We start from the raw sequence: 16,569 nt of genomic DNA on the forward strand, positions 1-16,569 counted from the left end.
TCGATTTTCTTCAGGGCAGGTGGAGCCTTCTGCCTGCCCAGGTGTTGACACTGTGGTGGAGAGAATGCACCAGATCTAGGACCAAGTGGTGGATAAGTTATCTCTCTCCCAGGAAAAGGCCCAGTGGTTTTCCAATCGACATAGGACCATTGGTCCAGAGTTTAAGATTGGTGATATGGTGTGGTTATCATCAAAAAATATTGCTATGAAGGTGGCTTCTCCTAAGTTTAAGCCTAGATTTATTGGACCTTACAAGATTTTGGAGATTATTAATCCGGTCTCTTTCCGTTTGGCTCTTCCTGTCACATTTAAAATCCATAATGTGTTCCATAAGTCCTTGTTGAAGAGGTTTGTTGAACCAATTGTTCCTGGGGTGGCACCTCCGGACCCTGTATTGGTTGAAGGTAACATGAAATATGAGGTAGAGAAAATACTGGATTCCCATCTGGCTAGACGGAGACTCCAGTATTTGGTTAAGTGGAAGGGTTATGGTCAGGAGGATAATTCCTGGGTCTCTGCCTCTGATATTCATGCCAAAAGATTGGTGCGTGCCTTTCATCGGGCTCACCCTGATCGCCCTGGTGGCGTGGTTGAGGGTTCGGTGACCCCTCCTCAAGGGGGAGGTACTGTTGTGAGTTCATTTTCCCCTTCGTCACTGAGGTCTGGTGAACTCCCTATTCTGGTGAAGGAAGGTAATGAGCCTGAATATCAGTCACCTGAACCTGATGAGGATGACTGGCTGAGTGAAGTCACAGACTGGATATAAGGCTGCCGGCTCCCCTTCTGCCCTGCGGGTGATTTCTCTGTGGACTTCTAGGACACCAGTCTGATTCCTGCTCCTCTAAGCTAAGTTTTTCTGCTTTGCCTGTTTGCATTAGTGTTTTATTTTTGTTTTCCTTGCTTTTCTGGATTCTGCCATTCCCTGCTGGGATGAGCTGAATCTCCTTTTGCCTGTAGCTCTGTCTTCAGAATATTCCTGAGTACTGACATAGCTTTTTTGAAGCCTAGCGTCTTCAGGGCCTTTTTCACTGTCAGTCTGTTGGCTCTTATTTTCATAGGGTTTTTCACGGATTGCAGACAGCAGCCTTCCTGTCCTTTTCTATCTAGGTAGTTTGGGCCCCGTCTTTGCTCAGTCTATCTTTCTGCCTGTGTTAGTGTTTTCATCTTGCTTCACCGTCATTATATGTTGGGGGCTGCCTATTGCTTTGGGGTCTGCTCTGGGGCAGTTTAGTTTTCCCCTTTCTTTCTTTAGGCCTAGCTATTTCTCCGGCTGTGATCGAGGGGTCTAGGGCATTGTAGGAACCCCCCACGGCTACTGTTAGTTGTTGTGGATAGGATCAGGTGTCTGCAATCCGATAGCTGCCAACCGTTCTGGTTTTCTGGACTTAGCTAGCATTTCTGTTTTTGCCTCCTACGGTGACTCATTCATAACAGTTACCTTTTGACACAAAGGTCTCCCCCGGGAACTGGGATGTCAACTTGATGGAAGCCACGGTAATTACCTTGGACCGGTTACTTGACAGATGTGGAGACTGACTCTCAGCCCCCTTCTCGACAATGTCACTCGTCACAGACCGGTTGCTTGACAGATGTGGAGATTAACTCTCAGCCCCCTTCTCGACAATGTCGCACGTCACAGACCGGTTGCTTGACAGATGTGGAGACTGACTCTCAGCCCCCTTCTTGACAATGTCACACATCACAGACCGGTTGCTTGACAGATGTGGAGACTGACTCTCAGCCCCCTTCTCAACAATGTCACACGTCACAGACTGGTTGCTTGACAGATGTGGAGACTGACTCTCAGCCCCCTTCTCGACAATGTCGCTCATCACAGACCGGTTGCTTGACAGATGTGGAGACTGACTCAGCCCCCTTCTCGACAATGTCACACGTCACAAACCGGTTGCTTGACAGATGTGGAGACTGACTCTCAGCCCCCTTCTCGACAATGTCGCACGTCACAGACCAGTTGCTTGACAGATGTGGAGACTGACTCTCAGCCCCCTTCTCGACAATGTCACACGTCACAGACCAGTTGCTTGACAGATGTGGAGACTGACTCTCAGCCCCCTTCTCGACAATGTCACACATCACAGACCGGTTGCTCGACAGATGTGGAGACTGACTCTCAGCCCCCTTCTCGACAATGTCACACGTCACAGACCGGTTGCTTGACAGATGTGAAGACTGACTCTCAGCCCCCTTCTCGACAATGTCACACGTCACAGACCGGTTAGCGGACGGCGGACCAGTAACCGCCGAAGACGAGCAAGCAGGGTTCTTCGGATGAATGGACAGCAGGCAACTTTTTTGACAGAACGGACCCCAACGGAGTATATCACCGGATTGCCAGTCCAGGGTCGGCCCGTGAGTTCGTAACCAAGGAAGACCCTTGGTATGAGCCGAAGTCGGCAATACGTGGAAGGAGATTCGCTCCTGATGACGTGCCAATCTGCAACTCTACTTCCTCAGTGACCTGGTTAACGGTGTCCTGCAAGGGCTTACCATCGACCGGAACTACCGACCTAGGAGTCTCCAAGGATCTGACAGGATTCCAAAACTTCTTAACTGCCTCGAGACTAATAAAGTTACCCACTGCACCAGAGTCCACAATAGCCTTCACAGTGCAGCTCTCGGAACCAAAATTCAGGGACACAGGCACGGTAAGGGGTAAAGAAGAATCACATACACCACAGGAGAGCTCACTTACCAGTCCCAGGCGGAGAAACTTCCCCGGCCTCTGGGGACATGAGCGTAGGAAGTGGGAGGCATCCCCACAATAGAAACAGAGCCTTTGTGCCTGCCTCTTCACACGACGCCGTTGAGCTATCTGCAGACGATCCACCTGCATCGGCTCAGGTACCGGATCTACTGCTGATAACTCGGGTAACGGATGGGAAGAACTGCGCGTGGAAGAGAAGAGGCGGCAGGCCCCTCTCTCTCTGGCTGACTCGCGGGGGTGCTCCTGGTAGCGCAAATCAATGCGTGTCGCGAGAGAGATGAGGTCCTCTAAAACGGTAGGAGTATCTCGGCCCGCCAGTTCGTCTTTGATCCGGCTGGACACACCACGCCAAAAGGTCCCTACGAGGGCATCATTGCTCCAACCAAGTTCGGAGGACAAGGTGCGAAAACATATTTCATTTTGTCCAACTGTTAGAGTACCTTGACAGAGATTGAAGAGTGACTCGGTGGAAGCGAGGCGACCCGGCTCATCGAACACCTTGCGGAAGGTGTCCTAAAAGACGGAAAGCTGAGAGATTAGTGGGCCATCCCGCTGCCAAAGGGGATTAACCCATGCAAGGGCCTTCCCCTCCAAGTGAGAAACTATAAATGCTATTTTAGCACGATCGGTGGGGTAATGCTGCGGCAAAAACTCAAAATGAAAACGACACTGATTCAAAAACCCACGACACAACACAGGGTCACCACCATACCGAGGTGGCTTACATAAGCGCGGTAGTGAGAGAGGAACCATGGCCTGGGCAGAAACGGATTGTATAGATAGGATCCGATTATCTACTGACGACATATAGTTGAGGATCTGGGCCTGGGAGTCTCGTTGCTGCGCGAGTTCCTGCTGGAGACTGGCCAACTGGGCAGCATTCCCAGGCTCAGAGGACTGTAAAGCAGATAAACAGGACTCCATGGATTTGAGAAATAACATAATTCTATTCTGGTTTTCCCGGAGGAACGCCAGCTCCTTTTGGATGGAAGCCATGGTACCAGCGGGGTCCATGGCCTGATTATACTGTTAGAGTGGATGGTCTGGAGCCGGAAACTCCAGGAGTGAACCCTCTGGACTGTGGCACCGAGGGGCCCCGGGCGAGCTGCCAGGTGCAACCGACCCCTATACAGGGACCGTTAGGAGCAGGCCCAGGGGTTCGAGTACCATGGTAGCGGGTACCGAGAGGGATGGCTCACAGGAGACACGGGTGGGTATGACTGAGGGATGGTACTGGATACTAGGAACACCAGGTGTGTACACAGAAGTGCGCTAACTACAGGATAGTGCGAGACAGGTACACATGAGCACGTATGGCGAGTAATACATCCAGAGGTAAACCAAGCCAGACGCGTGCAAGGAGCATGACAGAGTACAGAATGGAGCAGCAGTCATGCCAGGAGGAGTATTTACAGTATAGGGACAGAGAGAGTGCCCGGAGGCACAGTGGAGCAAGAGACAGAGCACAAGATCCGAGTGGATGCCAGAGGGCACGACTGAGCAAAGACAGAGCAAAATGGAAGTTCAGAAAGGGTGCCCTGGAGCACCAAGAACACAAGGCGGAACAGAGGACCTGAGTAGAGCGAACAGCCTGGCAGAGACACAGACGTCCCAGCCAGGAAGCACAACAATAATCAGGCGCCTCCCATAGGGGAAGGGAGCCAGATATAGCACATGACTATGACAGGTTCCGGGTCAGATCCTAGCCAGAAAGCACATGACCACTACAGCTTCTGGGTCAGGTCCTCCATTACCATAGAGAGGACCGACACGGAGACAGCACTGACAGGATCACGCAAGCGCAAACGTGACATGGAGGAGGAGCCCTGGGGATGAGAGCTGCACATGCGCACCCAACGGGAGCTCCCGAGGGACTGCCGTACCGGAGAGAGTGACGTCGGGACCGAAGCCCCGCCTCCTTGTAAGTGCGGCACAACAGCCACACTGGTGAAGAAAGTTATTAGTGCGGAGGTGGCTCTTTCAGATACAGCATTGGCAGTGCCTGAGGGAGACCACCTGTCATTTTGTGAAGGGCAGAAGGAGCCTCAGTGTGATGCAGTGCTGTCCTCTTCAAGCGACAGGGAGGAATGAAGAAGCCAGGCAGCTGTGGCAGGGACACTAAATGAGAGAGAAGAGGAGGCTTTTCTGCAATGCTTGCTGGAGAGCCTTTCCTGGTTGCCAGGGGAGGGGATTTCTTTTGATGCTGGGCCACATCGCCGGAGCCTAGGTGGGTCCCCTCAGCCTGAAATCGGGACACAGGCAGGGTCAGGAGGTCCGCAGCTGTCAGCAGAGGCGGTAAGCAATACACCACCAATAAAAAGTGTAGCACGGGAGCTTCCCACTGTTTTAAGATGTTCCTCTACCAAACCTTCTTTAAATGATATAAATAAAGCAGAAAATAGGTGGGAGGATAAGAGTAATAGCAATGGAAAGGTGCTGCAGGATTCCCCTCATGCTAATGGTGTTTGCAACAATCATATAGCTATCCATTCTGAAGTCTTGCTGCCTAAACCTGTGGTTCACCCTGTTCCTGTCAATGATTACAAAACTCAATCAGGCTTCCTATTTATGGATTGCAATTTGTTTAACCCTTCAGACCCCACCACAATCATTGCAACTAAAATAGATGACTCTATTAATGGGGAAAACAGCGACATAAGAGATCATACCGACCTGTCAGATTCTAGCTACGATTCTCACCTTGAACCAGACGCAGCTTTTAGTACACAAGATCTAGAAAGTGTCCATTCAGAGGATTTTGTGGAAATGTCCGATTTCTCTAACTATGGGGGAAATGACTCTTTTAATGATTCAGACTCTTATAAATCATTTTTGCAGTCTCAGTCACCATGCTCTACTACTTCAGGGGGACCTGAGATTTTAAATAAATCTGTAAGAAACCGAGAGGGTCTTTCTATGGGATCGGGGAAACATCCCTTTGATTTTTCCTTACTTGACAATTTATACGCTACTGAAAATTCTCCTTCTCAAAGTTTTATAGTGGACATTTGTAAGGCTCTTTTAATATTGATGAATATTAAAGAGGAGGCCATATTACCTAGGGGATTGGGAGAAGCTCGGTATATGTTCGAAACCAATGTAAAAATACCCGAACTCCAACCAATTGATAATGCATTGGCCCCGGAAAGTTTTTTTAAAAAGGTTTTTAAGGAGACACTTTCCCTTATAATTAAAGGTACCAATTCAAAAACTACAAAAGTCCCTGCTATCCCTAAAAATATCTTAAAATCAGTGGATAATATGCATAAAGAAAACAAGATCCCCCTTTCTAATAATGATAAAAATTTATATGAGATTTCAGATTCTTTGAAGAAAATTCAGAAAGACATTGTCTCTCTAAAAAGTAGTCTGGTTAATTATGAAGACTTCAAAAGAAAAAATAACTTAAAAATAAGAGGAATCCCAGAGTCGATTCATGCCTCTCGTTGGAAGGATTACATTTCCTCTATGGTCCAAAATTTACTACCTAAAACTAGAGGGGAAAATCTGATTGAAAAGGCCTACAGAATCCATAGACCAAGCTCCCTTCCACTTGATATTGACAGAGACGTAATTGTGTCTTTTAATTCTACTTGGGTGAGAAATGACCTCTTATTTTTGATTAGAGATTCCAAAAAATCTTCCATCCCCATATGGCAATATAACTTTTTTCAAGGACTTATCTAAAGCCACACTGCAAAGAAGAAAATCTTTTCAACATACCACACGAGAACTTTTACAAGCCGGGATAACCTACTATTGGACTCCAGCTTCAACCCTTCGTGTCAAATTTGGATCAAAATTGATTTCCATTTCTACTCCGGAAGAGGGAACTGAGTTTTTGCTCCGTGCAGGAATATCATCTTCCGTAGCCTCCCGTGAACTCTCTTCTTGTCCGTCATGTGATAATTTTCCTACATGATACATCTGAACTGTACTATTTACTGTATTATTTGCTTTATTGGCATCATGTTCCTGGATTACAATTACTAGTGTATTTGCTTTATACTATTTAGCCTGAATATTATGGTCAGAATATACATTCCACTTTAAATGGTTACCATATGAACCGGACTTTTTCCCTCCATCACGTCTTAGGGTTACCTAGAGGTCGACCCGGATGCGACAGGTTCATATATGCTTCATTAATCAAAATGTACCTTTGTAGGTCTACTTTACTGTTCCTAATCATCTTTTTGCTTTTAGGTGCTGAAATGTTAAGCTATTTCAATATCTGTATAAATTGAAGTATATGTTGCCTGTCTCTCCCCTGTCTTTATAGGGGTTTCTTTTATTTTCCCTTTTCCCTTTCTTTTCCTAGTTATACTTGTCCCTTTCCCTTTTTACCTTTCCTTCCGACCTATTGCTTAAGTTCTGTCCTCTCTTTTCCTTTCCCCATATCCAACCTTCCCTCCCTGCTCCCCCCCTTCCCCTTGTCTTTCCACCCAATTAACATATTTAAAACCCTAATAAAACTATTTGAAAAACAATTATAAGGCTAGCTTCACACTAGTGTTTTTTTGCGCAGCGTTAGGAGCGCACTTCAAACGCATACAAAAAACGCTTACAAACGGTTGTAAACACAGCGCTGTTTTATGACATAATCGTGTGCGGTAAGCCAAGAAAAGCTGCGATTATATGCATTTGTCAACGTTTTGCATGAATTTGCGTGATTAGTGCGCATAATGTCACAATCACAGGATTCAAATCATTGACCAATTATGACTCATACTCCACCAATTGGACAGCAGTGGGCGTGTGTTATTGGAATTCCTTATCTAGACCCAGTTTACGGCTATTCCCAGTTGCTAGCAGTTTTTGATGAAGACATGGATCTGCGCTGGAAAAGCTTTCACTTCAACTTGGATCAGGACATCAGGATGGCTCCACGTTACGCAGTTGCTTTCCATGAACAAAGAGAGAGACAGCGAAGACGGCAGTGGCGGCGTTTGTGGATTCATCCTATTGTTGAACTCTGGGAGAGCCGTGGAGCGTACCACACCCTCTTCAGTGAGCTACAGGCAAACCTGGAGAAATTTATGGATTGCACACAGATGTCCCAATGAAGCTTCATGTATTTACTTGGTTGTGTCCAAGATGTCATCCAGAGACAGGACACACAGCTCCGTCGTGTGATTCCTCCCAAGGAACGGCTCCTGGTCATATTACGGTACATAACCACTGACTGCATGATGGCATTGGTTCTTTGATGTAGTAGTATATTGTGGCAGAATTCTTGATCTGCCATGTACTAGAAGTATGCTGCGTTGGTTTGAGGCATTTTTTTAAAGAAAAGGATGCATATTTATTTATTGGTGTGGCCCTTTTTTCTAATGTGTTAAAAATCCCTATACACAGATATAAATTCTAGTTGTTTCTTTGTGTCCCAGATTCCTGGCTTCTGGAGAGAGCCTCTCTTATCTGCACTTCCAGTTCTGTCTTGGAATCTCCACCTTGTCTGGAATAGTTGCAGACACCTGCCGGGCTTTGTGGGACGTTCTCTGTCCAGAATTTATGCCCCTGCCCACCGTGGAAAAGTGGCTTGAAAATGCAGAAAGATTTTGGACAGTCTGCAATTTCCCTAATTGTTTGGGTGCAGTGGATGGGAAATACATCAGGATTATAAAACCCAAGAGAACTGTATCAGAGTACTACAACTATAAAAAGTACTTCTCCACAGTACTCATGGCCATTTCTGATGCAGACTGTAAGTTTGTTGCAGTGGACATTGGGGCATTTGGCCGTGGGAATGACTCCCAGGCTTTTAAGAACTCAGACATGGGACGGAGGTTGTATAGCAACCAGTTCAATTTCCCCATGCCACGGCCTCTTCCCAACACCGAAGGTCCATCACAGCCCTTTGTAATGGTTGGGGATGAGGCATTCCAGATGTGCCAACACCTGCTCAAACCATACCCCAGCCAGGACTTGGACCACACTAAAAGAATTTTTAATTACAGGTTGACCAGGGCCAGATGAACTGTAGAGTGTGCCTTTGGTATACTAGTATCCAGATGGCGAATTCTCTCCACAGCCATTAATCTTAAACTAGAAACTGTGGATGAGGTGGTGAAGGCCTGTGTTGTTCTACACAACTTTGTGATGGATAGAGAGCACCCTAGTTTTGAACTAGATGATTCCTCTCCTAAGGCTAGTTTCACATTAGCGTTTATGGTCGCAGCGTCAGGCTGCGCACAGCCGCCACTAAGCCCCGCCCAATGCTGCGCCACCACCGGTAGCTCCACCTACGGGCGCATGACGCTGCATGCGTCCTGCGTCCCCTATCTTTAGCACTGGGGACGCAGGTCGAGCGCAGGTATGCGTTTGGCGGCGCATGCGTCCTTTTGACGCTGCGCTGACTGCACCAAATTGCTACAGGTTGCATTTGGTGCTGGTCGGCGCAGCGTCAAAAGGATGCATGCGCAGCCAAATGCATATCTGCGCTCGGCCTGCATCCCCAGTGCTAAAGATAGGGGACGCAGGACTCATGCAGCGTCATGTGCCCGTAGGCGGAGCTACCGGCGGAGGCGCAGCAGGGCTTAGCACCCTCTACGGTCATCTGTTGAAGTAGGGCAAATGAGGGACCAATTTGCGACCTACTTCACCTCTGATGTTGGACGGGTGGCCTGGCAAGAGCAAATGGTGTAACCTAACTTTAATGTCATGTGTATGTTAATAAAACACCTGTGTTTATACCTGTATGGCTTTTTCTTCAAAGTATGATACAACGCCAGGTTCATGACCATATGACGTGTATTTTCAACATCATCTCCTCACTTTGTAAACACACATTAAATAGAGTATGAGGTTGTTTAGAACTTGGTTCCCCAACTCCAGTCCTCAAGGCCCATCAACAGATCATGTTTTCAGGATTCCCTTTGTATTGCACAGGTGATGTAATTATCACGTGAGCAATACTAAGGAAATCCTGAAAGCATGATCTGTTGATGGGCCTTGAGGACTCGAGTGGGGGAACCGTGATTTACAAGGTCTATCTATAATAACCTTGGATTGTATTCCAAACAGTAAAATGATGTTACAAAACACCATAGCAGATTAACTGATAAGGATACTCATCAAGGGAACAATAGATAGTCCTCGCAATCAACACCATCATCTATTACGTTACCTGAGCAAAGACACTGAGGCCATGTAAAAAATGAACGTATATTGAGTTTTTCTTGTTTGCAGATAAATATCTCCAAAATTGACACACGAAACACGTGTCATTTCTGGAGCTATGTGTACACAAAAAAGAAAAGTGTACGGCAGCGAAAGACACATTAACCAAACATTATTTGAACACAAAATATTCAATGTTTATTTATTTTTTTTAATAAAATTATTTTCACTTTGAAGGACGTTTGGGAGAAGTGTTGGATACTTTTGGGGGTTTGGAGAGAGGATGAATAGCTGGAAAATGAGGAAGCGGTTCTAGGTGAAGGTGCTACTAAATTACTGGGGGAAGGGAGGTCATAGAATGGTAGAGTTGGAAGGGACCTCCTGGGCCATCTGGTCCAACCCCCTGCTCAAAGCAGGATTCGCTAAATCATCCCAGTCAGATGTCTGTCCAGCCTCTGTTTGAAGACTTCCATTGGAGGAGAACTCACCACTTCTCGTGGCAGCCTGTTCCACTCATTGATCACTCTAACTGTCAAAAAGTTTTTTCTAATATCTAATCTGTCTCCTCCCATTCAGTTTCATCCCATTGCTTCTAGTCTTTCCTTGTGCAAATGAGAATAAAGTTGATCCTTCTACAATGTGACAGCCCTTGAGATATTTGTAGACAGCTATTAAGTCTCCTCTCAGTCTTTTTTGCAAACTAAACATTCCCAAATCCTGCAACCTTTCCTCATAAGACAGGGTTTGCAGACCGGTCACCATTCTGGTCGCTCTTTTCTGAACTTGCTCCAGTTTGTTGATGTCTTTTTTAAAATGTGGTGCCCAAAACTGGACACAATATTCCAGATGAGGTCTGACCAAAGAGGAGTAGAGGGAAATAATGACTTCACGTGATCTAGACTGTATGCTTCTGTTAATACATCCTAGAATTGCATTTGCCTTTTTTGCTGCTGCATCACACTGTTGACTCATATTCAGTCTCTGATCTATTAGTATACCCAAGTCTTTTTCACATGTGCTGTCACTTAGCCCTATTCCTCCCATTCTGTATATGCTTTTTTCATTTTTATTGCCCATATGTAGTACTTTGCATTTTTCCCTGTTAAGGCTGGTTTCACACTTGCGTTTTTTTTTGTGGGATTTTAGCGCTAAAAAACACATGCGATTTTTTTTCCTATACTTTGCATGGGATGCGCTTATGTGCGCATACACATGCGTTTGTATGCGTTTTTCCGCGCATGCGTTTTTTTGCGGTATGCGCTCGGGCGCACAAAATGCATCCTGTTGCATTTTTTGAGCGTCCGACTTGCCTCAAAAAAACGCATGCGCACGCAATGCGTTTTTTTTACAGCAAGACACCCATTATAAGTCTATGGGTGCGCATATGTGCGCATTGGCATGCTTATGTATGCGTTTTTTTGCGCATGCGTTTTTTTTTTTACCATTAGTTGGACAATGGAATTTAGGGGTTTGGGTTAGAGTTAGGGTTAGTTAAGGGGTTTAGGGCTAGGGTTAGGGTTAGCTAGGGTTTAGGGTTAGGGTCAGGTTTAGGGTTAGGGTCAGGGTTAGGGTCAGGGTTAGGGTCAGGGTTAGTAAAGTCATGGTTTGGGTTAGTGTGAGGGGCCACCTAATGTTGGAAAAAAACACAAACGCGGTAAAAACGCACTAAAAACGCATACAAACGCATAAAAACGCTGCGTTTTTTTCATGCATGCTCATAAAAATGCTTGAAAAAAACGCAGCATTTGTATGCGTTTGTATGCGTTTTTTCAATGCGTTTTTTTGCGGGAAAAATGCGCTGGAAAAAAAAGCAAGTGTGAAATTAGCCTAAAAACCATTCTGTTAGTTGCTGCCCACTTCTCCAGTTTATTTATATCTTTTTGAATCCTCTCTCTCTCTTCTCTAGTATTAGCTATCCCTCCTAGCTTTGTGTCATCAGCAAATTTAATCAGTTTACCCTCAATTCCTTCATCTAAATCGTTGATAAAGATGTTGAACAATACAGGGCCCAGGACAGAGCCCTGTGGTACCCCACTTGAGACATTCTTCCAACTGGATGTGCAGCCATTTACGACCACTCTTTGGGTCCGATCACTAAGCCAGTTATGAATCCACCTAACAGTTGCCTTGTCCATTCCATACTTAGTCATTTTTTCAATAAGGATTGTATGAGAGACTTTGTCAAATGCTTTGCTGAAGTCAAGATATACTATATCTACAGCATTTCCTTGATCCACCCAATCAGTGAATCCGTCATAGAAGGAAATTAAGTTAGTCTGACATGACTTATTAGTTACAAACCCATGCTGACTGTTTAATCACTTCATTCTTATCCAGGTACTGACATACATGTTGTTTAATAATTTGTTCAAAGATCTTTCCTGGTATAGAAGTCAGACTCACCGGCCTATAGTTGCCTGGGTCCACTTTCTTCCCCTTTTTGAAGATAGGAAGAACATTTGCTCTTCTCCAGTCTTCTGGGACTTCTCCTGTTCTCCAAGAATTTTCAAAGATTATGGAGAGGGGTTCAAAAATTTCTTCTGCTATCTCCTTCAGTACTCTGGGGTGTAATTCATCTGGACCTGGAGACTTGAATTCATTTAGGTTAGCTAAGTGTTTCCTCACTATCTTTCTGTTTATAGATATCCTGGATTCTTCTATTCCCTTAATAGGACAGTGAAGAACAGTTGATGTTACATTTCCTTTCTGAGAGAAAACAGATGCAAAATAGGAATTTAAAAGTTCGGCCTTCTCAACATCCTGTCTTACCATTTCATCATTTTCATTCTCTAAAAATCCTATAGCATCTTTGACTTTTCTTTTACTTTTGACATATCCCCAAAATCCTTTATTATTGCTTTTGACATCTCTTGCAAGCCTCAATTCATTGTCAGCTTTAGATAATCTGATTTGTGCCCTGCAGGTTCTGCAGACAGCATTATATTCTTCTTTAGATATGCCTCCCTCTTTCCATTTTGTAAACATTTTTTTCTTCCTTTTTAGCATGTGCTTAAGTTCTGTGTTCATCCATCCTGGCTTCCTTAAATGCTTCCTATTCTTCCCTCTTTTCGGAATTGTTAACAATTGTGCATTGAGAATTTCATTTTTCAAGATTTCCCATTCTTCCTGGACATTTTTGTCCTTAAGGATATCCAGCCATTGGATCCCTCCAATTCTCTTTCTGAATCCCTTAAAATCTGCCTTTCTGAAATCTAACCTTGAAGTCTGAGTCTTCACAGTTCTTCCTCCTCTAGTTATCCAAAATTCTAAAATAGCATGGTCGCTACCACCTAGGGTCCCAGACACTTTTACCTCCTCGCAGGTCAGGCATGATAAAGGAGGAAGGTTGTGAAACATTGGAAGGAGAGGGGGGATTGAGTAACAAAGTCTTTTGTTTTTTCTTCCGTGGAGCAGGAGTCACCTGCCTGGACCGACCAACTACCCCCATGTGACCGCCTTCCATGGCTTGACTGCCTAGAACGGTTGGTCCGTGGATGATGTGAATAAAAAACAGAATGAGGGTCTCCCCTAGGGTGCTTGGTGGTGGCGCTGGCGGTGCTCCTTGTAGGTGAAATGGTGGTGACGGTCCTCATGGAAGGTGAATTACGCCCGGTGCTTCTGGTGGGAGAAGTGTGGGCGGTGCTCCGATCTGGTGATCCTCTGCAGAGTAGTGGTGGCGGTGCTCCTATGAGGAGATGTGGTGGTGGTGGTGGTCCTCTGAAGAGTGGTGGTTGGGGTGCTCCTTGTATGGTGCGGAGTTGTGGTGGTGCTCTCATGCATTGGAGAAGTGGCGGTGCTCCGATCCGGAGATGTTCTTTCTGTGCGAACAGGAGAAGAGGTGGTGGTGGCCCAGCGAGGTTTAGCGCTGGAGGTGCGCCAAGATGTGGTAACGGTGGCAGTACTGGTGCTCCAGACAGGAGCAGCGCTTGCCATGGTGGTGGCGGGGGTGGAGTGTCCAGCAGCACTCAGCATTGGTGTGGTGTAGTGGTGTCCGGCTTGGCTAGGAATGCAGGTGGCCGTGCAGTGATATGCAGCAGAAGTCGATACTGTGGTGAAGCGAGTCAGTGGTGGCACAGGTGGGAATGACAACACTGACTGCTGCACGTACTGATTCTGCTGCATAGCCTATAAGTAAGCAGTGTTGCAGGCGTGTAAGACAGTCAGCTGTTGCTCAGGACTAAGGTGATCTGCCATGCCCCGTTCAATTTTACTAAAGAAATGGTGCGCTGGTCTATTGAGGTCGGCCTCCAGCCGGTCAAGGCGCTGGTCGACAAACTGGAAGAGGTGTTCCATGTAGTTAAAATCACGTTCCATTAGAGAAAATCCACTTTCCACTCTTTCGGACAGCGTCTTGAGACTGGCATGAAAGGCCTCGCTCAAGTACATGAACTCGGGCAAGACAGGCCTGTCCGAGGCCCTCTGCCGCTGGCGGGTAGTGCCCGCATAACCAGTGGCAGAGACCTGGGACAGGGGAACACCTGATGGACCAGCTTCCTGGTCACCAGCTGTCCGTGTTGCTGACCTGCAACTTGCTTCCTGGCTGTCGGATGGCTGGGACGGGTCCGAGGTCGATCGATGAAGAACCGCTCCCGGGACAGGTTGCAGGGTGCTGCTCCAGGTGCTGTGGAAAAAAAAGGTAAACATTAGTATCCAGCATTATCAAGACGGATCAGCTGTGGAATATAAATTAGGGTTAATAAGCCATAAAAAAATTTTTACAAAAACTTACGCTTTGGTGGCAAGTACTGGTCGTAGGAATTCCAAGGCACGATGATAGCGGTACTTGCTTCTTGTCCTTGCAGAAGAGTCACTGCGAACCTGTCCCTCAGCACGAACATCAGTGTTGAAGCGGTCCTTCATCGAGCGCCAACGTGTGCGGATTTTGTTCACTGTTGAAACAATGGAAAAGAAAAACAAAATTAGGTTGGATAACACAATGATGGTATCTGTATCACCACACACACCTGAGTTGTCATCAATGCTGAATCACCAATAATTCAAATAAAAATGTGTACACTATTGAACCTGAGGACACGTGTGTGTTTACTGCAAGCAGATCTCTTGCAGTAAACCCACATGTATCATCAGGATCAAGAGTGAACCATAAAAATGACACAGCATTCAATACACAATTGAACCTGAGGACACATGTGTGCTTACTGGAAACAAGCAGATCTCTTGCAGTAAACACACATGTATCATTAGGATCAAGAGTGAACCATAAAAATGACACAGCATTCAATACACAATTGAACCTGAGGACACATGTGTGCTTACTGGAAACAAGCAGATCTCTTGCAGTAAACACACATGTATCATCAGGATCAAAAGTGAACCATAAAAAAGAGACAGCATTCAAGACACAATGGGTACACTATTGAACCTGAGGACACATGTGTGTTTACTGCAAGCAGATCTCTTGCAGTAAACTCACATGTATCATCAGGATCAAGAGTGAACCATAAAAATGACACAGCATTCAATACACAATTGAACCTGAGGACACATGTGTGCTTACTGGAAACAAGCAGATCTCTTGCAGTAAACACACATGTATCATCAGGATCAAAAGTGAACCATAAAAAAGAGACAGCATTCAAGACACAATGGGTACACTATTGAACCTGAGGACACATGTGTGTTTACTGCAAGCAGATCTCTTGCAGTAAACTCACATGTATCATCAGGATCAAGAGTGAACCATAAAAATGACACAGCATTCAATACACAATTGAACCTGAGGACACATGTGTGCTTACTGGAAACAAGCAGATCTCTTGCAGTAAACACACATGTATCATCAGGATCAAAAGTGAACCATAAAAAAGAGACAGCATTCAAGACACAATGCGTACACTATTGAACCTGAGGACACATGTGTGTTTACTGCAAGCAGATCTCTTGCAGTAAACACACATGTATCATCAGGATCAAGAGTCAATGCAGCATCACACAACAGAGAAATACTTACTGAACGCCTTTTTGACAGTTGCAGAGGCGCTGTCCCAGCCCTCCATCACTGCTGCAGCCACTTCATTCCATAGCCGCCGGGTCACCACAATGTCCTTGTACTGCTGGTCACGCTCCTGGACAAGGCTGATGAGTTGCTCATTGTCGAGATAGACGTCCTCATCCCGTTGTGGAACCTAGAAAAGAAATACATTTAGAATCTTTGCATTTATGGAGAGTGGTGAAGGAGAAGAAAAAAAAAAGGGGAGAAAAGCTGGACAGAAAAACCAGAACCTAAAATTTTTTTTAAAAAATTAGGAAAAAACTTTCCTACCCTGCGTCTCCTTCCCGCCGTGCTTTGTGTACGCTGCTCCGGCTGCTCCCCCTCACTTGGCTGGTCCGATGCTGAGGTCTGTAAAAGAAAAGAAATAATGAAACATTTGGACAGGCAGGTATACGTCACAAGGCAGCAAACTACTCCCCTCACGCTCTGCGTCTGCCAATTCTTCCGCTGCTGCTGAGTATTCGGATCCAGAAGACATTCTAGCAAAAGAAAAAATAAAACATTAGTACACATTATATATTTGAAAGCACAGGCTCACAGAAAAATGATACTCGCATTAAGCTGCTGTGATATGATCTCTGGCTGGGTGGGTGTCTGGAGAGTGATGAGGTGGCACTACAAAGCCCTTCTTTTATCTCCCATCCTCCCAAACAATGATTCTTGTTGAGGGGCTGGATTTAGACAGTGCCTAGACATTGTTTACTCTGAA

The 16,569-nt window shown here is 45.7% G+C and overlaps 1 protein-coding gene across 1 annotated transcript; it reads right to left on the reverse strand.

Annotated features, from left to right (window-relative positions):
- Window positions 1-13,503: 13,503 nt before the first annotated feature.
- Window positions 13,504-16,035, reverse strand: LOC141053871 (uncharacterized). The gene is made up of 3 exons (XM_073551014.1): window positions 15,819-16,035; window positions 14,577-14,736; window positions 13,504-14,468 (listed from the first exon to the last, which is right to left on the reverse strand). The coding sequence occupies exons 1-3, from the start codon at window positions 15,862-15,864 to the stop codon at window positions 13,973-13,975; spliced, it is 702 nt and encodes a 233-aa protein (XP_073407115.1). The 5' UTR covers window positions 15,865-16,035; the 3' UTR covers window positions 13,504-13,972.
- Between the last annotated feature and the right edge of the window lie 534 nt (window positions 16,036-16,569).

The sequence above is a fragment of the Dendrobates tinctorius genome, unplaced genomic scaffold (assembly GCF_039654945.1).
Source record: "Dendrobates tinctorius isolate UK_male_01 unplaced genomic scaffold, ASM3965494v1 ptg000172l, whole genome shotgun sequence".
NCBI lineage: Eukaryota > Metazoa > Chordata > Amphibia > Anura > Dendrobatidae > Dendrobates > Dendrobates tinctorius.